At 42.6% G+C, this 21,346-nt stretch overlaps 1 protein-coding gene and 2 pseudogenes across 2 annotated transcripts in view; 2 read left to right on the top strand and 1 right to left on the bottom strand.

Annotated features, from left to right (window-relative positions):
* HABP4 (hyaluronan binding protein 4) overlaps window positions 1-4,783 on the bottom strand; it is a 41,974-nt gene extending 37,191 nt beyond the window's left edge. For both annotated transcript variants that reach the window (XM_025984221.2, XM_025984222.2), the window contains exon 1: window positions 4,280-4,783. In XM_025984221.2, the coding sequence (XP_025840006.1) occupies window positions 4,280-4,637 (358 nt within the window). In that variant the 5' untranslated portion in view covers window positions 4,638-4,783. The remainder of the gene's footprint in view (window positions 1-4,279) is intronic.
* A 1,528-nt stretch (window positions 4,784-6,311) lies between these two features.
* On the top strand, window positions 6,312-8,166 carry LOC140595480 (ATP synthase subunit ATP5MPL, mitochondrial-like; annotated as a pseudogene).
* Window positions 8,167-16,028: 7,862 nt separating this feature from the next.
* LOC112908725 (histone H3.3C-like) lies at window positions 16,029-20,873 on the top strand (annotated as a pseudogene).
* The last annotated feature ends 473 nt before the right edge of the window (window positions 20,874-21,346 follow it).

Here is a 21,346-nt window from a genome sequence, read left to right as displayed (position 1 = left end):
TAATTTCCACATTGCTCAAGGGTCAACTGTACTTCCTAATAAAACTTTTAAGATACTTATATTCTCTTTCTCTTCTGTCCTAGGCAATATAAATTATACCAACTAACATACAGGTATCTCACAATAAGTGACAGTTCATGTTTGCTAAATTGTTTTTGACAGAAACTTTAGTAAAATGTCGTAGTTAAGCTCCATACAGAAAAGTTAAAGGACAGACACTATATTGCAGATTGTTCTTTAAATGAACTATGATTCATCATTGGCTATTAAGGTTTTAGTTTCTAAATAGTCTATACTACTATCATCTTTTTTGTTTGAAAACAGATTTTCCTGCTCTCCTGCTCTTTGATGGGTTTTATACATTTATTTACTTATTTTTTGTTTGTTTCATACATTTAGGATCATACTTCTCAATAGGAGGCCAAACTGCTATTTGCCAACTCATACGAGGGCCAGTCAGCACTCGAAGGGGTATCTCATCTTTGCAGAAGCCAGCACTCAGCTGGGGCCACTACAGGCTTCAGTCTCTTTTTCTCTCTTGACTCTTCTCTGCTTTTGACTTTAAAATTTTTAAGTAGATACTATTTCTGAGGGCAGCCAATACTCGATAAATTCAGTAATGAACAACTTTGTCACTTCTTAATTTTTTTTTTTTAATTTATTTATGATAGTCACAGAGAGACAGAGAGGCAGAGACATAGGCAGAGGGAGAAGCAGGCTCCATGCACCGGGAGCCCGACGTGGGATTCGACCCCAGGTCTCCAGGATCGCGCCCTGGGCCAAAGGCAGGCGCCAAACCGCTGCGCCACCCAGGGATCCCCTTAACTTTGTCACTTCTTAAATCATCTTCCAAAAATGTGTTTATTTTTCTCTATATACATTTAAAAGGTCTCCATCTCAGACAGGACACATTATTTTTATTATAGTAACTTCAATTTTCCTTGGTATAACTTACCCTTCACATTCGTTGTATGGCTATAAAAATATTAAATGTATTTGAATTAATGGGTATTTTTTAAATTCCTGGATTCCTTTCTTACTTAGATAACACATGACTCTTAAGGAATATATGTTTATACATATTTTTCTGTTTTTCCTACCAAATATTTCCTATCTGAACTTTTTACTGGGCACAGGTAAGTATTAACATAGTTCCAATACCTTACCGGTCCCATTTTAAAGCAAAAATCAAGTCTGTGACACCACTAACATAAAATTGTGCAACTTATTACTTGTTAACAAACTATTTTTTTCAAATGTGAAAAGTTATACAATAAATCTAAGTTCAATCTTAAGTCATTGTCCCACAACCTAGAAATGCTTAAGTCCAATTTGGATCCTGTACTGATGTCACAATTTGAGCTAATGACATGTTGGGGATATGGGAAAGATGCTGTCATAAACAGATCATCCTGCCCCTCTCACAGAAGCAAAAAAAGAGATTGACACTTATCCCAGGAGTCTGCAATGCCAAATCTGAGGGCACGTACATTACCAAAAGAGATCAAATTTGAAATGTTAGGTAGAAAATGTTATTATGAAAGTTAATTATCTAACAAGTTGAAAACAGACTATGACAATAGTCTAAACTCTACTTTTCAATACTTTCCCCTCAATGTAAAAAGTTATTTTAATGCTGCTTCAAAGTTCTTAATTATAACTTATTTTTAAAAATCTTAATATTTCCACTCAACTACAGAATTACTTAAGAGCTTATCCCACCCTATTTGCTTCCTCAAGGTTATTTTTTTAATTCAATTAAATTTGGAATTCACCATTCAAAATTTAAAATGACATTTAGTGCATACTTTGTACTAAAACTTCTTCCCAAGTTTTGGTACATAAATTAAAAACCATTAAGTATAACTGGCTACTTATTAGAATAGTTATAAGTACACTGTGAACATTTCATTCTCTCCCCACCACCCAAAGATTAAAAGGGGTCCAGTTTTTTCCCCACAATCTAGTGCTAAGAGATCAAGACTGCAACTGAACCGAGTGTTTCTGTGCTGGGTCAGCAGCACCAAGTGGATAATGCAAACACTGAATTTCTCTAGCTCTTTCCAATAAAAGGCTGGCACATGTTGTCTAAGCACTGATCTATACCCAAGCCCATATGAAGGAACAGAGTATAATAAAATTTACAGTGAGATGTCCTACAAAATAAAGTTGAGCTTTGACTCAAGGACAGTAGTTCTGAAAGGTTAGGAAGAGCAAAGTTTAAATAGCCTCTATGAATTTCAAGAATGAATTTATCGAACAAGGCTTGGGTACGGTCTATATATGTTGTTCAATAGTGAAGGACGTTAAAAACCTGTTTATATGGGAAAATCTTATGCTTTCCACATCCATATCCAAAAATGTTTCCAATATATGTCAAATATGTTTTGACTTTGATTCCTGTCCATACTGAGCATTCACTTATAAGACTCTAAATTAAAAATTTTGAATGTTAGAAAAGCACAATCCATATCAATTAGGGCTACAAAACCTTGAGAGAGTAGCTCTCTAAAAATTTAGTACAGTAACTACATGAATGTAAATTAATGAACTGAACACAGGCCTGAAAAAGAATTGACAAATGACAAAATTTCCATTTTAACTACAAAATTAACTAAAGATCTTTAATATGGATCTCAAAAGCCAGATCATCTGGATCATGAACAACTGACAGAAAAGTTAGTAAACCCAGATTACAATGCTAAGGGAAAGCAGATTGCAACTCAGCTCATATATCATTTAAATTAGAAAAAAAGAAATAGTTCTGTATGTACATAAATGCAAAGTGTTAACAAGTAAGAAAAACAGGATATTTTTACTTTACTCCATACATTTAGGGAACCGTTCAAAATTCTTATAATAATGATTTTCAACATTAAAAAGGTTAAAAAGCAATGTATTAACAGCACTAAATGGAGTTTCACACTATTCTAAAGGATAAAATACATCGTTTTCAGTTGTTAAAAAGGGAGAGGAAAAGCTTAGCCTTCCTCAGTTTTTTTCATTACTATGTTTATCTAAATAGATGTATGAGAAAAATGAGAACACAAAATGTACAATGTATCTCAAGCTTCATTCACCTTAAATAGGCCCATAAACGTACTGGCCCTACCAGCATGGGGGTCTTGAGATATCCAGAAGCATTTAAAATAGTTTCCAACATCTTTATTGCAGTGAATTTTCTGATTCGCAAGTGATACTGTTGGACTGAAGTTTTACAGGTAAATACTACCTAGCTAGCCCGAGTCAAAGACCCAACCCTTAAGTCAGGAGTTGTAATCTCAGCTGGGAGCACAGCTGTCATGAGCAAGGAACGAGCCAGAGAAGCGAGTTGAATACACTGCCCAACAACGGCTGAGCGGTCGGACGACACATCTTAACCTTAATACTTTCAGCAAGCAAGCAAGCCTCACTCAGCATCACTGCCTCATTTTAGGAATACAGATGGCACACAGGTGGCGTCCTGCAGACTATGGGCTGATGCAGTTCAGGTGATAAGCGAGTCCTGAGCACCCCCCCTGATAGATGCGGACCGCGGTCTCTGGTACACGCGGTGTGGGGAACTTTGTTCTTGTTGAAAAGGTGAAAGGTTACAAACGCTTTTCTTGAAGCAGCCCGAGTTAAGGACATGTCACATATCCCAAGGACACTACATGCTGCACTGGACAACGACCGGCCGGGTGCGGGAGGGTGCCGGGATGGGGTGCAGGCGCGGCGCCCGCACGCAGCCGGGGACCCCGCGGCCGTCCCCGCCGCACTCCGCTCTTGGCCCTGACGTCACAGCCCTTCCCCGCGGTCACCTAGGCCTCGGCTCCAGCACCCCGCGGCCGGGTGCGCCCTCCTTCCTTCCCCTCCCCACCACGCTTCCCTCGCGGCCTCCCGACTGGCATCTTGCAGACAGAGGTCCGGCTGGAGGATGGAGTCGGGCTCCGCAAGCTCCACCTCTGAGCTCCCCGGGGTCACCTCCGCCACACGCACCGCCCGAGCAGTGTGACTCAACTTTGCCCAACTTGTAAGGGCTCAGCTCCAGAACGCCGAGACCCTCGCTCCACGCCCGCTCCCTCCACCCCCACGAGGGGCGTGACGCCCCCTCCCGTCCTCTTCTCCTACCTTCCAACGCCACAAGGCCCCTTCCCTCTGGACCAGGACCCCCAGGCCCCGGTCTCGCAGCGGAGGTCGGGAGGCGGCCAAGAACGATGACCTCCGTGACCCCCCTGTCCTGCCCCCCGACCCCCGCGCCTATCCGGGGGCGCCCAGGTGCCGGGCGGGGCGCGCGTACCAGGGGGCGGCGGGCCGACCCCGGGGCTGTCCGGCTGCGGCGCGCCGGGGCCCGGGAGGCTCTTGCGCTCCTTCTGGGACTCCCTCCGGCCGCCACCCGCGCCAGGTCTGTGGCCCGAGGCCCCGGCCGGGCTCCTGCCGCCGCGGTTGCCGGCCCCGGCAGCCGCCGCCGCCTCGTCGCGCCTCTTGCGCTGCAGCTGTTGCTGGCGCCTGTGCTCGGCCTCACGCAGGATGTCGAACGGGTCCGACTCGTCGTCCAGCAGCTGGTGGAAGCGGTTGGCCACGACGCAGCCGAAACTCTCCTGCATCGCGGCGCCGGCGGCGGCCGCGGCCACGGGACTTCCCAGAACGCCCTTCATGCCCCGCGGCCACTGCGGCCAGCGGCTGGCAGCGCCCGCGAGCGAGTCTCAGCAAAGCCGGCGGCGAGGACCCATCCCGCCCGCAGCTGCCGCCCTCCCTGCCCTGCGGGGTCCCGTCCCCTCGGCACCTGCCCCCGCGCCGCCGCCGCCGCCGCCGCCGCGCCGCCGCCACCGCCCACCCCGGCGCCGCCCGGCAGCCAATCAGCACAGGAGGACACGCCCCCTCCCCTAGCCGGCGTCCCTGGAAGCCCAATCAACGGCGGGCTGCTGTCACGTCACGCGACCTCTATGCCCCTCCCCCAGACTCAGCAGAGAGGGGCGGGGCGCAGGGGCGGGGCGCAGGGGCGGGGCTACCGGGAGGAGCCGCGGGGCTGCGAGTGCGGACTGCCGGGCTGTGCGGGCTACCGGGCTGCGCGGGCGCGCTCCGGCTGTTACCCGTACTCTTTCCGGGACACGGGACGCAGTCCTTGCGGGCCACTCCTGGACGTGTGTATATTCCTCCAGCCGTTCAGCTACGCAGTGGTGTTGTAAGGGGTTGTGCTGTAAGGGATGCGAGCTCCGCGTTCTCATCAATCTTAGTCTACAGACAGAAAAGCGCCCTAAACGGAAGGCACGGACTTTTTTACGCGCCCGAAGCAGAGGGACCTGACCTAATTAGGAGGCCTGGAAAGGCTTTCCCTCGAAGTGACGGTTAAACTGAGACACGAGGAATGGCGGGGGCAGGAGCATCCTCAAGTGCAGAGGTCTTGAGGTGGGATGGAGCACAAGCCATTAACGCTCAAAGGAAACCGTTGTAACTGAATTGCAAAGAGCTGGCGGAGACCCTTACCTTGGTCTTTATTCTAAGAGTAGCGGGAAGCAAATTTTAAGCTTAAGCATGTATTTTAAAATGCCACAGCTGCAACGTGAAGGGCTGGATAGGAGGCAGGTCGGAGTAAATGCAAGGAGACCAAGCAAAAGATTGTCGCAGAGCTCCAGGGAAGAGTTGATGCATGTGACTTGAATTAGAATGGTGGCAGTGGAGGGGAAGGGATCAGTAGATTCAAGAGCTATTCAGGAGGTTGTATCAACAGGACTTGGTGACGCAATAGGTACGGGTGTTGAGGAAAAAGAAGAGGGTATGATGACTCCTATATTTCTGGCTTGTGCAGCTGCCAAGGTGGTGCATTCCAAGGAAATAGAGCACTGTAAGAGACCATTTTGATGAGAATCATGAAATCAGTTCTGGACATGTTGAGGTTTTGTTTCATTTGTTTGTTTTCATTTAAGGCCTGGAGCTCAGAGAACTCTGAACTGGACAGTCCTCCAGGAAGTTTTGCCTGGCACCCAGCTGCTTGTCTCATAGCCCTTCCTTTTCCTCTTACATTTTCCCCCAGAACCCCTGTGTTTTATGGTATCAGGTGCCTGTATGGGCCAGGGGAAGCTGGGCCCCCTTCTAGCCTCAAATCTTGATTAATCTTAAATCATGCACTGTAATTCCATTCTCCTGCCAATGATTAGTGTAGGAATAGGCTCTTGGTGCAGATCTTCCCTGAGGGAAGTATTCTGGAGGACTCCTGGGAACATTTTTCTTATATCTAAAAAGGGATATCTAAAAAGGGAGCCGCGGGGCTGCGAGTGCAGACTGCCGGGCTGTGCGGGCTACCGGGCTGCGTGTTCTCATCTCATCTCATCTCTCAATCCCTCTAAAAAGGGATTGAGAAGGGATCTGCCATTTCCCACCTCTGTTCTTTGCTCTTTGTTATATGTGAAAAGGACATAATGCCTAGACCTGCTGTCTCTTATTGTGACTATGAGCCTGGCAGAGCAGAAGGATGGAGAAAACCTAACTCCTTGGTGTTGTTGAGCTGCTGACCTGTCCCACTGGGGAAACTCCCTACCTCAGACTTATTATAGAAAATGATAAATAACATAGCTTAATCTACTCTTAGTTATATTTGTTGATTCAAAAGCATCCCATTAGAGCATCTTGCTCAGCTGTGTTATCACCAGCTTTTGTTTTCCTTTAATAGCAAATGGGAAAGGAACCCGTAAGCCTGACTGCTGCCAGATTCATGTTTTACTCAATTTTCTGTCATTCCCAAGGAGGACAGGCATGATACCTGTCATTCACCTCATTCTTATTCATTGCAATTTATATTCCCAGTATTGGCATTCTAGGTAGTGATGTGGTAGATTCTCAGTTTTTGTTGAATGACTGAAAATTTTAAGATATTTGGTCATCTCCTTTTTGGAATCAGCAGAGGTTTATAATCAAAAGCCTATTCTTTTTACACAAAAGAATTGAGACCAGGTGTTCAAATGAAAACTTACACATGGATGTTCATAGCAACACTACTCACAATAGCCAAAAGGTGGAAACCACCCAAATGTACATCAATTTATGGGTAAACAAAATGTGGTACAGTGGATTGATATTTGGCTATAAAAGGGAATGAGGTACTATTACCTCTTACAACATGAATGAACCTTGAAAACATTATGCCTACTGAAAGAAGCCAAACACAAAAAGCCACATATAATATGAATCCATTTATATAAAATGTCCAGCATAGGCAAATCCATAGAGATAGAAAGCACATTAGTGGTTCCCAGGAGTTCAGGGGAGAAGGGACAGGAAGTGACCATGTAATGGGCATGAGGTTGCCTTCTGGAGTGATGAAAATTTTCTGGAATTTGTAGTGGTGATGGTTGTACAAAATGTGAATGTACTAAATGTCACTTTAAAATGGCCATACTAGTGCGCTCGGTGGACTTTGGGAGTCATTGGCCCTGTGGGTGGGGGCTGCCTGAGCCAGGGATCCTGTGCTGAGATGCTTCAAAGCTTTGTTAAAAATGTTTGGGTCCTCATGAAGCCCTACTATACCCAAATTCATCAGGATATTTGGGTAAGAATGAGGTTGATGAGTTTATAAAATCAGGAGTGCTGATAAAGGAAGGAAAGCTTTGAAAGCAAGTCCTGCGCCTGCTCATAGTCCTCATAAACCTGCTTTACTTGGGAGTACACATCAGATAGAATGTTGGTCTGGCTGTAAATTTCAGCAAGTTCAGTTACATGGGAACATGAGCATGCCTGTACACATGGAGACGTGTTCTTTCCTTTGTGGAATGAATGAATGTAAAAAAAGGCTACAATGGTAAATGTTATATGTATCTTACCACAATTTTTAATTTTTTATTATTTATTTATTTATGATAGTCACAGAGAGAGAGAGAGAGAGAGGCAGAGACAGAGGCAGAGAAACAGGCTCCATGCACCAGGAGCCCGATGCTAAACCGCTGCGCCACCCAGGGATCCCCTCTTATCACAATTTTTAAAGCATATATTTTGGAGTTAGATCATGATGTGAATCTTGGCTCTACCACTAATTAACTTTGTGATTTTGGACATGTTCCTTATTTCTGTGCCTCAGTTTTCTCATCTGTAAATTGGAGAAAAAATAGTGATACTTACTTCAGGGGGTTATTGTGAAGACTGGGTCAGATAATGCATAGAAGCATTTGGCACCATGCTTGGCACAAACTAAGTCCTCAATAAAAGTCATTATCATCATTATTAGTATATTGTCATCATTTTGAATCAGACTTAAGACCAGGTAGAGTCCTATGAGACCTCATTATGAGGTGGATGAAATTTCCAAAGATTCTTCACGCAACAGAATCACCACATGCGCCAGAGATCATACTGTGAGAAGCCCTGCTTCAAGCCAGAGTTGTCTTTGGCATCTTTAAGCTGCCCATCATCAAGAACAATACCAAAGAGCTGTTACCACTTGAGAGAGGACCTGTCATCTTTCTACTGGACATCTGGAAACAGCCCACTCCCCCATTTCCTTCCTATTTCTGCTATAGCCAACTACAGCAAGTTCTTAAGGCATGCCCTGTGAGCACTGCATCCTAATTTCCAAATCATAGCTGCCTAAAACATGTAAGTCAACCAATCCTAGTTGCTTTAGGTTTAGAACCACTGAAATAGACATGAGTAGCCTCTGGCTGGCCTTAGCTGGCCATGGGCTTCCTTTGGGACTTTTGATTCCCATAGAATTTACTGATGGTAACTTATTAAGCAACCTCACAATTTTCTCTATTTTTCTGCGGGGAGACTGCATCCTTAAATGCACTCCTGAAATTTAGGCTACCATATTAGCCTGAGTTATTTGTAACATTGCATTTAATGTCAATTTAGTAGACTGATATTTTTAATCATCCAAGATTTAAAAACCATCTTTAGTAATTATAATAACAGAAATCACACACCCCCATATAACTTAGAAAACAAAGCATACCAAAAAAGCAATGGGATGTGGAAAATGTATAATACTACCAGCCCTTCCGTAGCAGTTATCTATTGACACTAGTGGAAATGCAGTGAAATATAACTACTTACAAAATGCTAATTACTTTGAGTTACTTAATATACAAATTGCACTAGGAACAGCAAAATAAAATACACTAAAATCTCCCAGATTGACTTGAAATTCACAGAAAGCTCAGTCCAGAGTTTAAAAATGCCTAGCTGTATTACTTTCAGTTACATGCAGGGAACGATGCTTAGGTGAGGACCAGGGCACAGGGGCCAGTCAAGCTGTAAAGAGTTTGAGTTTTTGTGAATCACCAATGAGTTGCCTTCTATATACTTTGTTTTGCTAATGGATTACCACTACTGCTTTGTCTGCTTTCTCCTCAATAAAATTAGGATGATTCTAATCAGCACTGTGTTCCTCATATGGTTGATGGGAAGATAAAAGCAAAGAAGTAAATTGAAAAGGATAAAAAAAATTATGTTATCTTACAATTGTTTCTACTTATATAAAAACAAAAATATTTTTCTTAATTCTAAGAGGATCTCATATTTTTATGTAGTTGAGTCAATTGTAATAAGATCAATAAAGTTCCTGATCTAGTTGTTAAAAGACTGATTAGTGAATTTAAATTCAGTTTCCCACAGGAAATGAATAAAGTGAATATATAGTCTCAAAATTAGTGGTTGTAGAACTATAAAGCATTAACAATAAGGATGCAACAGAACATTGTGCAAGCCAAAATCCATTCATGATGACCAAATACAGAATATTTAAATCCAGAAAGGACCTGTACTCAACCTACTAATATTTGTAGCCTTGGTATCACTGAGGTTCTCTCTAGCTTTTTTTCTTATGGCAGGATGGGACTGGCTAGCAGAGTTGTTTATATCCTCACTGTGCTAATAGAACAGAATTTTATTCTAAGTTCTTACCTTTAAAAGCTCATTCTTGGTTGAAACTTTAGCCAAAGCTAAATAAAACAATTTGGAATTTAGACCTTTTTAGCTCCACATTTATTCAGGAATACCAGAATTGAATTGCTGGCCTATCTTTGGTCATGTGTACACCTTTGAACCAGTTGCTATAGTGAAGGGCATTTAATTCTCTGATCGGCCAGGCCTGGGTCACAAGGCTGTGCTGGGGTCTAATTGTAGTCAGCTCCCTGAATGCTGGGACAGACTGAAAGGGGGGTGGTTCCCCCAGGAAAATATGGTTTCTAATACTTGCATATAGGAATAGATGCTGGGCAGGAAACACACAGAATCCTCCCCAGTGATGACTAGCAAGAACATATTATTGCTGTGCCTCTTGTAGCATTGGACTCTTGCACCCTGAATTGTAAATTTTTCTTCTTATTTCTCTCCCTTCAGGCCAGAAGTTGTATTTAGCTCATTTCTGTATCCCTTCTTTCCTCTTCCTGGCCTCATCTTCAGTGCCTGCAGAGGTGCCCTTCATTCAGGAAATATTTGTTGTGTGAATGAATGAGTTTCTTGTTTGCATCCATGTGCTCCTGACAAATAATTTTGCACATGTTAAAAATAAAAATGCAACACATTAATTAACGTGTGAAAATTAACTGATACATTCTACATGAGCAAATGGATGTGATACTATTTCTGAAAGATTCATTATTCTACACATTCACTAATAATCACAGCCAAATTGTTTCATAATGCTTGCTAGGCACTAGCCATCATTCTAATTCTGTTCATTTAATCCTTAAAACAACCTGAGGGGGTAGATGCTTCTACTACCCCCATCTTATAGTAAGAGAAGTACCTCAGTAAGTGGACATGAGTTGGGACATGAACACAGGCAGACTAGCACTTCGAACCATTATGCTTCCCTCTAAGTGGTGAACTAAAAGCTGAGATATGAGCAGGACATGGCTTCTCTTTTTAAAAAGCTATATTAGGGGCACCTGGGTGGCTCAGTTGGTTAACTGTCTGCCTTTGGCTCAGGTCATGGTCCCAGGGTCCTGGGATCAAGCCCTACATCGGGCTCCCTGCTCAGTGGGTAGCCTGCTTCTCCCTCTCCACCACTTGTGTGTGCATATGTTCTCTCTCTCTCTCTCAATCTCTCTAAACAAACAAACAAAACAATATGAGCAGAGGGCAGACATTATGTGCAGGTGAGGCCCTAAAGAGGAGTTGAGTGGAGGTCCATAATTTTATCACCAATAGAAAAATGCCTTACTAAGACCGTCTCCCCTCATATCAGTTTGTGGGGTGAAAGCTGTATTGTGTCCATGCTAAGGTGGAGTTGACTAAGATGTTGAAATAGGGCTGCTTTTCTTTTTTTTTTTTTAATTAATTTTTATTGGTGTTCAATTTACCAACATACAGAAAAACACCCAGTGCTTATCCCGTCAAGTGTCCACCTCAGTGCCCGTCACCCATTCCCCTCCAACACCTGCCCTCCTCCCCTTCCACCACCCCTAGTTCATTTCCCCGAGTTAGGAGTCTTTATATTCTGTCTCCCTTCCTGATATTTCCCAACATTTCTTTTCCCTTCCTTTATATTCCCCTTCACTATTATTTATATTCCCCAAATGAATGAGAACATACACTGTTTGTCCTTCTCCGATTGACTTATTTCACTCAGCATAATACCCTCCAGTTCCATCCACATTGAAGCAAATGGTGGGTATTTGTCGTTTCTAATTGCTGAGTAATATTCCATTGTATACATAAACCACATCTTCTTTATCCATTGATCTTTCGATGGACACTGAGGCTCCTTCCACAGTTTGGCTATTGTGGCCATTGCTGATAGAAACATCAGGGTGCAGGTGTCCCGACGTTTCATTGCATCTGAATCTTTGGGGTAAATCCCCAACAGTGCAATTGCTGTGTCGTAGGGCAGGTCTATTTTTAACTCTTTGAGGAACCTCCACACAGTTTTCCAGAGTGGCTGCACCAGTTCACATTCCCACCAACAGTGTAAGAGGGTTCCCTTTTCTCCTCATCCTCTCCAACATTTGTTGTTTCCTGCCTTGTTAATTTTCCCCATTCTCACTGGTGTGAGGTGGTATCTCATTGTGGTTTTGATTTGTATTTCCCTGATGGCAAGTGATGCAGAGCATTTTCTCATGTGCATGTTGGCCATGTCCATGTCTTCCTCTGTGAGATTTCTCTTCATGTCTTTTGCCCATTTCATGATTGGATTGTTTGTTTCTTTGGTGTTGAGTTTAATAAGTTCTTTATAGATTTTGGAAACTAGCCCTTTATCTGATATGTCATTTGCAAATATCTTCTCCCATTCTGTAGGTTGTCTTTTAGTTTTGTTGACTGTATCCTTTGCTGTGCAAAAGCTTCTTATCTTGATGAAGTCCCAATAGTTCATTTTTGCTTTTGTTTCTTTTGCCTTTGTGGATGTATCTTGCAAGAAGTTACTGTGGCCGAGTTCAAAAAGGGTGTTGCCTGTGTTCTCTTCTATGATTTTGATGGACTCTTGTCTCACATTTAGATCTCTCATCCATTTTGAGTTTATCTTTGTGTATGGTGAAAGAGAGTGGTCCAGTTTCATTCTTCTGCATGTGGATGTCCAATTTTCCCAGCACCATTTATTGAAGAGACTGTCTTTCTTCCAATGGATAGTCTTTCCTCCTTTATCGAATATTAGATGACCGTACATTTCAGGGTCCACTTCTGGGTTCTCTATTCTGTTCCATTGATCTATGTGTCTGTTTTTGTGCCAGTACCACACTGTCTTGATGACCACAGCTTTGTAGTACAACCTGAAATCTGGCATTGTGATGCCCCCAGCTATGGTTTTCTTTTTTAAAATTCCCCTGGCTATTCGGGGTCTTTTCTGATTCCACACAAATCTTAAAATAATTTGTTCTAACTCTCTGAAGAAAGTCCATGGTATTTTGATAGGGATTCCATTAAACGTGTAAATTGTAGGGCTGCTTTTCTACTTAGATTATATTTCAATAATGTATTTAAAAATAAGCTAATATTTTATTGTCTAAGGATGCACATCCCTCAGGAATTTGTTAGAAATGCATGATCTTGGGCCTACCTCCGAGCTACTGAATCAGAACCTGCACTTTACAACAACCCTGAAGGATGTCTGTGCACAGTAAAATTTGAGAAGCACTGAGCTGAAGTACAAATACAAAGCCAGCAATTGGATCTGTCAGTATCATCTGCTGGAAACCTGCTTGTCCTTTGTCGCTGAGACAGTTCAGTCTTATTTAGAAGCTGGTATGTTCAGGGTGCTCAGAAGCTTATGAAAAAGAGCCGACACCCCCCCCAAAAGAAGGACAGAGATTCTGCACCTGCAGAGTCTCAGACCACCTCTCCCACTGAAAGGTCCTTAGCCATATAACCCTTGATGAATTTAATACCCTAACACAAGGATAAGGGGAATGAATTGGAAAAGATCCCAAAAAGGAGAGAGTTTTAGGCCAGGTTTGATGAATGATTGACCTTCAGATTAATTTGAATTTCGGTGTAGAATGACAGAATATGGGGCTATACCAATAAAGAGGGGTGAGACCTTGAATTACTTCATAAACTGTGGTAGGGAGTTTGGACTTTACCTTTTTAAAACCAAAGGTGTCACCAGTGCAATATTGTGATGTATAAAAAAATATTTGGCCATTTAGATGACCAAAATACATTTCTCATGTATATTTGGTCCTTGTTCACAACTCCTGGCTCACAGCTCCCAGATCCTCAGAATTTGGTAGCTAGGTTGGTTGGCAATGGAGCCATCCATGTGATTTAAGAGTTGGAACTTGGATTCCCACCCCTGACCTCTGGGAGAGCAGGGGAACTGGAAGTTGAATCAATCACCAGTGGCCAATGATTTAATCAATCATGCCTATGTAATAAAGCCTCCACAAACACCCAAAAGGATGAAATTGAGAGAGCCTCCGAATTGATGAACATGTGGAGCTTTGGGGAGACTGGTGTGCCTAGACAGGGCATGGAAGCTCTCCTTTGCCTGTACCTTGGCCTATCCATCTCTAATACCTGGCTGTTCCTGAATTGTATCCTTTTATAATAAACCAGAAATCTGGTAAGTAATATATTTCTCTGAGTCCTGTGCTTCTCTAGCAAATTAATTGAACCTGAGGAAGGTTCTGATTTATAGCCAGAAGCATAGATGACAACTAGCACTTGTGACTGGCATCTGGAGCAGAAAACAGTCTTATAGGACTGAAACCTTAACCTGTGGAATATATGCTATTTCTGGGGAATCAGAAGCTGTTCCTGGGTAGATAGTGACAGAATTCAGTTGAGTTCTCAGACACTCTGTTGGCATCTGGAGAAAAGCTAGGTTCTGTGTGGGACTCCTACACGCATTGGAATTGGTGCCAGAACCAAAAGAGCCAGGGCATGTATTCTGAGTTTTTTGAGGGTTAGAAGGAATTAACTTTATTGCTTTTAGTGAAATTATACACATTCATGGGAAGAAAATAAACTAAGAACAGTACAAAGACAGTAAAATTCATAAAATCTCATTACCTGGAAATATCCACTGACAGTTTCTGACACCCTTCTAGACTTCATGCACGTATACACACATAATTTTATGTCTCTACTTTTCTTACTCAGCAATGTCACAGACACAGTTCTGTATCAATAAATATATCTACAAGGACACCTGGGTGGATCAGCAGTTGGGCGTCTGCCTTTGGCTCAGAGTGTGATCCCGGGGTCCTGGGATCAAGTCCCACCTTAGGCTCCCTGAATGGAGCCTGCTTCTCTCTCTGCCTCTCTCTCTGTGTCTCTCATGAATAAACAAATAACATCTTTAAAAAATATATATCTACATCATTATTTTAATGGCCACAATATATTATGTTGTGTGTGAATGCTTTACATATGTCTGAGTCCAATAAGAAAACAGGAATACACAGTAATATAAATGGGAGACTTAATATAGAGAATTATTAAGCTGTGATAGGAGAGTAACTATAAAGATAGGAAAATACAAAGAATGAGACTTTGCCATTTGTAAAAACATGGATGGACCTAAAGGGCATTATGCTAAATGAAATAAGTCAGAGAAAGACAAATACCATATGATTTGACTTATATGTGGAATCTAAAAAAACCAAAACAAATGAATAAGAAACAGGCCTGTAATACACAGAATAAACTGATGGTTGCCAGAGGGGAGGGATGGGGAAAATGGGTAAAGGAGAGTGGAAGGTACAGACTTCCTTTTTTTTTTTTTTTTTTTTTTAGATTTATTTATTTATTTATTTATTTATTCTTGAGAGATAGAAGGAGAGAGAGAGCCAGCGACACAGGCAGAGGGAGAAGCAGGCTCCATGCACCGGGAGCCCGACGTGGGATTCGATCCCGGGTCTCCAGGATCGCGCCCTGGGCCAAAGGCAGGCGCCAAACTGCTGCGCCACCCAGGGATCCCCAAAGGTACAGACTTCCTGTCAGGAAATGTCAGAGGGATAAAAGGTACAGCATAGGGAACAGTAGTCAGTGGTACTGTAGCAGTGTTGTGTGGTGACAGACAGCAGCTACACTCATGGGGAGCCTACACAATGTATAAACTTGTTGAATCACTATGTCATACACAAGAAACTAATATTCTCAACTATACTTTGATAAAAATAGAAGAAAGAAAAGAAATTCTGAAAAGGGTACTTTAGGGGGCACCTGGGTGGCTCAGCCAGTTAAGCATCTGCCTTCAGCTTAGGTCATGATCCCGGGGTTGTGGGATTGAGCCCTGTAATGGGCTCCATGCTCAGTGGGGAGTCTGCTTGTCCTCCTCCCCATGCCTTTCCCTTGTAAATAAATAAAATATTTATTTATTTGAGAGTAAGAGAGAGAGCACAAGCAGCGGGAGAAGCAGGCTCCCTGCTAAAGCACAGAGCCTGATGTGGGGCTCCATCTCAGGACCCCAGGATCATGACCTAATCTGAAGTCAGACACTTAACTGACTGAGTCACCCAGGAGCCCCTAAATAAAATCTTCAAAAAAAAATACTTTAGGGCTAGGGGTGGGTACCTAAGAAAGGACAAAGTTGGAAAGGTATTCAGACTTCCTTGAGGAAGGTGTGGTCAGAGTGAACTGAATGGTGGAGAAGTTCGCTGAGTTGTCAGGCTGGAATGGCCTACATTTACTGGGAAGGGAGGAGCAGCACTCCAGGCCTCAGAAGAGTCCAGGCTGACACGGAAAGGAGTGTACCAGGCAAGTCAGGTGCCATTGTTGAGTTGCTTTGCAGGAATGGAGCATACTTCTACGTGCAGCTCTGGGAGGTGGGGTGACGGGAGTCTCCAGGACACTGCCTGCAACAAAATTGGCTTGGCTGGCACATGATATGGCCAGTTGCACAGGCCCTGGTGTGTGCACAGAAGGGGCAGAGAAGAGGATAACAAAAGCAGGCACCTGGGTGGACACAGATGCATGCATTCTGGGCTTCTAGCTATCCTGCCATTGCCCCTGGAGAGCTGGAAAAAAAAAACAGAGGCCTAGCATATAGTAGAGAAAACACCACTTGGAGTCTGGCACTGGAGAAAAAGCATACTCTGCCTGAGTCTGGTGATAATCTACCTGAGACCTAGGAAGAGAAAAACTCTTTTTCTTTCAATGTCCTTCCAGCACTCTCTGTTAATGGAGCCTAACATTTTATGTTGGCAAAGAAAAGCTATTTACGGGCCCAGATCCATTATTGAAGAGAAGGCAATAAAGGGTGTACCTGGGCCATGTGGCATTAAGTCAATACCTGCACACTACCGCATACTTGACCAGCTTTCTACTAATGAATGTTTTGTATTTACCATGTCTTGCCATCCCAAATAATGCTGGTATGCATGACTCTAGACATAGATTTGAACACTTGAGTGATTAGTAGAAGAAGGTATTAAAATGAGGAGGTGGACATGAGATTTACATCCATTCTTGGATTAATCAATCAAAGCTACAGTTGGCTTGGGGAAATGCTATGGAAGTCAGCAGCTGCCTGGATCACTCAGAGGTGGCTAAAAGTTTCCTTTACTGTTGGCCACAGCTGCTTTTCTAAGAATCACTATAACTACCAGAGAGAACTTCTATTTAAGAAATTTTCCTACACCTAGGCCTCATCTCCCACCTCCGAATGGTCATCAAAACCCAAGCCCTCAGCCATTCAGTCCTGTCCCAGTGTAACAGACCTCTGCCCTGACACCTCCAGGACCACTAGGGCTTTTCAGCTTCTTCTTTACTTGACACCTCAGGAGTCTATTTTTATCCCCTTGAGAGATTCTCTTATTCTCCTTGGGAATATTTTAAAATTTGTATTGTTATATTAGATTCCACATTTATGGACATTGGAAAACAGAACAAAAGGCCCCAGAGGTCCTGTCTATTGCATGGAAGGCTTGTTTTGTCCTGCCTTTCTTCCGCTTTTTATACCTCTCAGTTCCTACCTGGAAATCCCTCAAATTCACCCTAGTGCTGTTCGTTTCTTGCAGACAGACCTCTATCCCTTAATCAGCAGAGTACACACATTATGCCAGGGACCCCTTAGGAAATGATACTGAAAAAGCCTGAATGGTTTTTCCAAGTCACAGAAGCAGTGAGTAATAAAACTGGAATTAGAAACCAGACCCCAAGTCCAAGTCCAAGCTGCTATCACATTTCAGAAAGAATACAATTAACAAGAGAAAAGCCCCAATAGGCTTGCTGTCTCCTGTATTGGCTCAAAATCCTCATCATGCCCAGTGGTCTCTCAGGGCCCCGACAGAGGTTCCTGCCCTGCCAGTTCCAGGCCTGCTGGCCCCCCTTTGAGGACCATTCTGGTAGATATCTGAATACCTCTCTCCTCTCTCAGGAACAAAGACCTGCAAGTCCCCATTATGTCCTTTGAAGTAATTAGTCCCAATCAGGGGTCGTTGGCAAATGGGCAATGGTTGGTTTGGAGGGGATGGAGCCTTGGGCCCTGGGCATCTCTTGGAGGTGGTATGCTGGCTGAGACCATTAACAAGCACTTGAAGATCATGTCAACTTCTATTGAGCATCAGCTGTGTATTAGGCCTCATGAGACAGAAATATGGAGTGTGGATTCTGCCATCTTTGTTTTTTTTATTATTCATCCCAAAGGAGTCAGCCATCCTTTACTTTTGTTTTCTTATATATTTGTTTCTGATTATACATTTACAACACAAAAAAAATTAAGAAACTCAATCACAAAAATATGTAATGGAAAAATCCTCATAATTTGTCCCTTAATCCCTCCCCACCCCAAATAATTACAATTTGGCTTTTTTGTGTATTTTAAATGTTTTAAATTTTATTTTTAAGCAACTTTAGATTCATAGCAAAATTGAACAAAAAGTACCAAGATTTCCCATATTCCTCCCTGCCCCTCAGTAAACAAAACCCCTCCCACTGTCAGCAACTTCCACCAGAGTGATATGCTTGTTACACTGCAAATGTAGTGTGCAAAATATAGTCTATAAATTAGTGAATCCACATTGATGTGTCATTATCACCCAAACTCCATTGTTTACATTAAGGTTCTTGGTGTTGCACATTTTATGGTTTTTGACAAATGTTTAATGACATGTATCCACCATTATAGCATCATACAGGTTCATACAGGTTTTACTGCTCTAAAATCCTAAAAATCCTTTGTACTCCCATCTATTCCTTCCTTCCCACAATCTTTGACAACTACTGATCTTTTTAATGTCTCCATAGTTTTGCCTTTTCCAGAATGTCGTATAGTTGGAATTGTACAGTATACAGCCTTTTCAGATGGCATATTGTTTAGATTGTTTTCTTCAAGTACACAATATTATTGCTTATTAATTAATTAAATAAATAGGGATAATATAAAATATGTTATTTCTTTAGGTAATACTGTATCTTGAATATATTTTCTTACCAGTGTATTTATTTATTTATTTATTTATTATTTTTTAAGATTTTATGTATTTGAGAGAGAATGAGCATGAGTGTGGGGGGGAGGCAAAGGAGAGAGTGGGGGAAGCAGACTCCCCACCAAGCAGGGACATGGGGATCCATCCCAGGACCCTGAGATCATGACCTGAGCTGGAGGCAGACACCCAACCAACTGAGCCACCCAGGCATCCCTTATCAGTATATTTAAAAGATAATGGTAGTAATATAATAGCTAAATTCATTGACTATTTACTATGTATCATATACTGCTCTTCTATAAATGCTTTTCATGTCTGTTATGGGCTGAAATGTATCCCATCCCCCCAGTTCACATGTTGAAGTCCTCTTCTTCAGTACATTAGAATGTAACTGTATTTGGAGAGAAGGTCTTTAAAGAGATAATTAATTAAAATGAGGTCACTAGGGTGGACCCTAGTCCGATGTGGCTGGTGTCCTAAGAAGAAGAGATTAGGACACAGATGTGCACAAAGGGAAGATCACATGAAGGAATGGAGAAGACAGGCATGTACAAAAGCCAAGGAAAAAGGCCATGAGGAAACCAATCCTGCTCACACTTGGATTCTGGCTTTCAACTTCCAGAACTGTGGAAAAAAAATGTCTGCCGAGTTCGTCTGTGGTACTTTGTTACGGAAGCCCTAGCAAAGTAATATAATGTGTAAGTCACTTATTCTCAGCATAACCCTAAGAGGGATGTACTATTCTTCCTTTTCTATAGGCAAAGAAACTAAGGGGATCCCTGGGTGGCTCAGCGGTTTAGCACCTGCCTTTGGCCCAGGGCGTGATCCTGGAGTCCTGGGATGGAGTCCTGCATCGGGCTCCCTGCATGGAGCCTGCTTCTCCCTATGCCTGTCTCTGCCTCTCTCTCTCTCTATATATATATATGTCTATCATAAATAAATAAAATATTTTTTAAAAAGAAAGAAACTAAGACACAGGGAAACCAAATAACTTGTTTAAGACCACCTACAGTATAATGCCAAGATAGACTAAGATATATGCAGTAACAATCCCTATGTCATTCACACTGCAAGTTCATTGAGGACTAGGGCAGAGCACAAGCTCTTCATGATTACTCATGGGCCCAGGCTCATGGAGCCTCCATCTCAGTCCATGTTCTTTGGTGCCTCAGGTGGGGAAAGAATATGTGATGAATCTCTTATTGACTTCTTTTTTAAATTTAAAAAAATTTTAATTTTAATTCCACTTAGTTAACATACAGTGTTATATTAGTCTCAGGAGTACAATGTGGTGATTGGGTGTTCGCAGCCGCCTCCAGCTCGCCGAGCTCCAGCCGAAGGAGAAGGGGGTAAGTAAGGAGGTCTCTGCACCCTGGCTGGTACAAAGCAGACTGCCCGCAAGTCGACCGGTGGTAAAGCACCGAGGAAGCAACTGGCTACAAAAGCCACTCGCAAGAGTGCGCCCTCTACTGGAGGGGTGAAGAAACCTCATCGTTACAGGCCTGGTACTGTGGCACTCCGTGATATTTATTAGACGTTATCAGAAGTCCACTGAACTTCTGATCCTCACACTTTCTTCCCAGCGTCTGGTGCGAGAAACTGCTCAGGACTTCAAAACAGATCTGCGCTTCCAGAGTGCAGCTGTTGGTGCTTTGCAGGAGGCAAGTGAGGCCTATCTGGTGGGCCTCTTTGAAGACACCAACCTGTGTGCTATCCACGCCAAACGTGTCACAATTATGCCAAAAGACATCCAGCTAGCACGCCGCATACGTGGAGAACGTGCTTAAGAATCCACTATGATGGAAAACATTTCATTCTTTAAAAAAAATTTTTTTTCTCTTTTTCCTGTTATTGGTAGTTCCCTGAACGTTAGATATTTTTTTTCCCATGGGGTCATATACCTAGTATATGATTGCAAGTGGAAAAATAGGGGACAGAAATCAGGTATTGGCAGTTTTTCCATTTTCATTTGTGTGAAAATTTTTAATATAAATGCGGGGACATAAAGCATTAATGCAAGTCCAAATGTTTCAGTGAACACGTTTCAGCAGTTCAACTTTATAACAATTATAAATAAACCTGTTAAATTTTTCTGGACAATACCAGCATTTGGATTTTTTTTAAAACAAGTAAATTTCTTATTGATGGCAACTAAATGGTGTTTGTAGCATTTTTATCATACAGTAGATTCCATCCATTCACTATACTTTTCTGAGTTGTCCTACATGCAAGTACATGTTTTTAATGTTGTCTGTCTTCTGTGCTGTTGCTGTAAGTTTGCTATTAAAATACATTAAACTAAAAAAAAAACAAAAACAATGTGGTGATTCAACAATGGCAGACAGCACCCTGTGTTCATCTTTTCAAGTCCACTTCTTAATCTCCACTACCTATTTAACCCATCTCCCCAGCCTCTTCCCGTCTGGTAGCCATCAGATTGTTCTATTAAGAGTCTGTTTCTTGCTTTCACCTGCTCTCTTACATTTTCTCTTTCTTGTTTAACTCCACATGAGTGAAATCACATGGTGCATGTCTTTCTCTGACTTATTTTGCTTAGCATAATA

This window comes from Vulpes vulpes, chromosome 1 (assembly GCF_048418805.1).
Source record: "Vulpes vulpes isolate BD-2025 chromosome 1, VulVul3, whole genome shotgun sequence".
NCBI classification, from domain to species: Eukaryota; Metazoa; Chordata; class Mammalia; order Carnivora; family Canidae; genus Vulpes; species Vulpes vulpes.
Note: the sequence above shows the minus strand (reverse complement) of the source record. Positions and strands in the feature narration are given on the sequence as shown.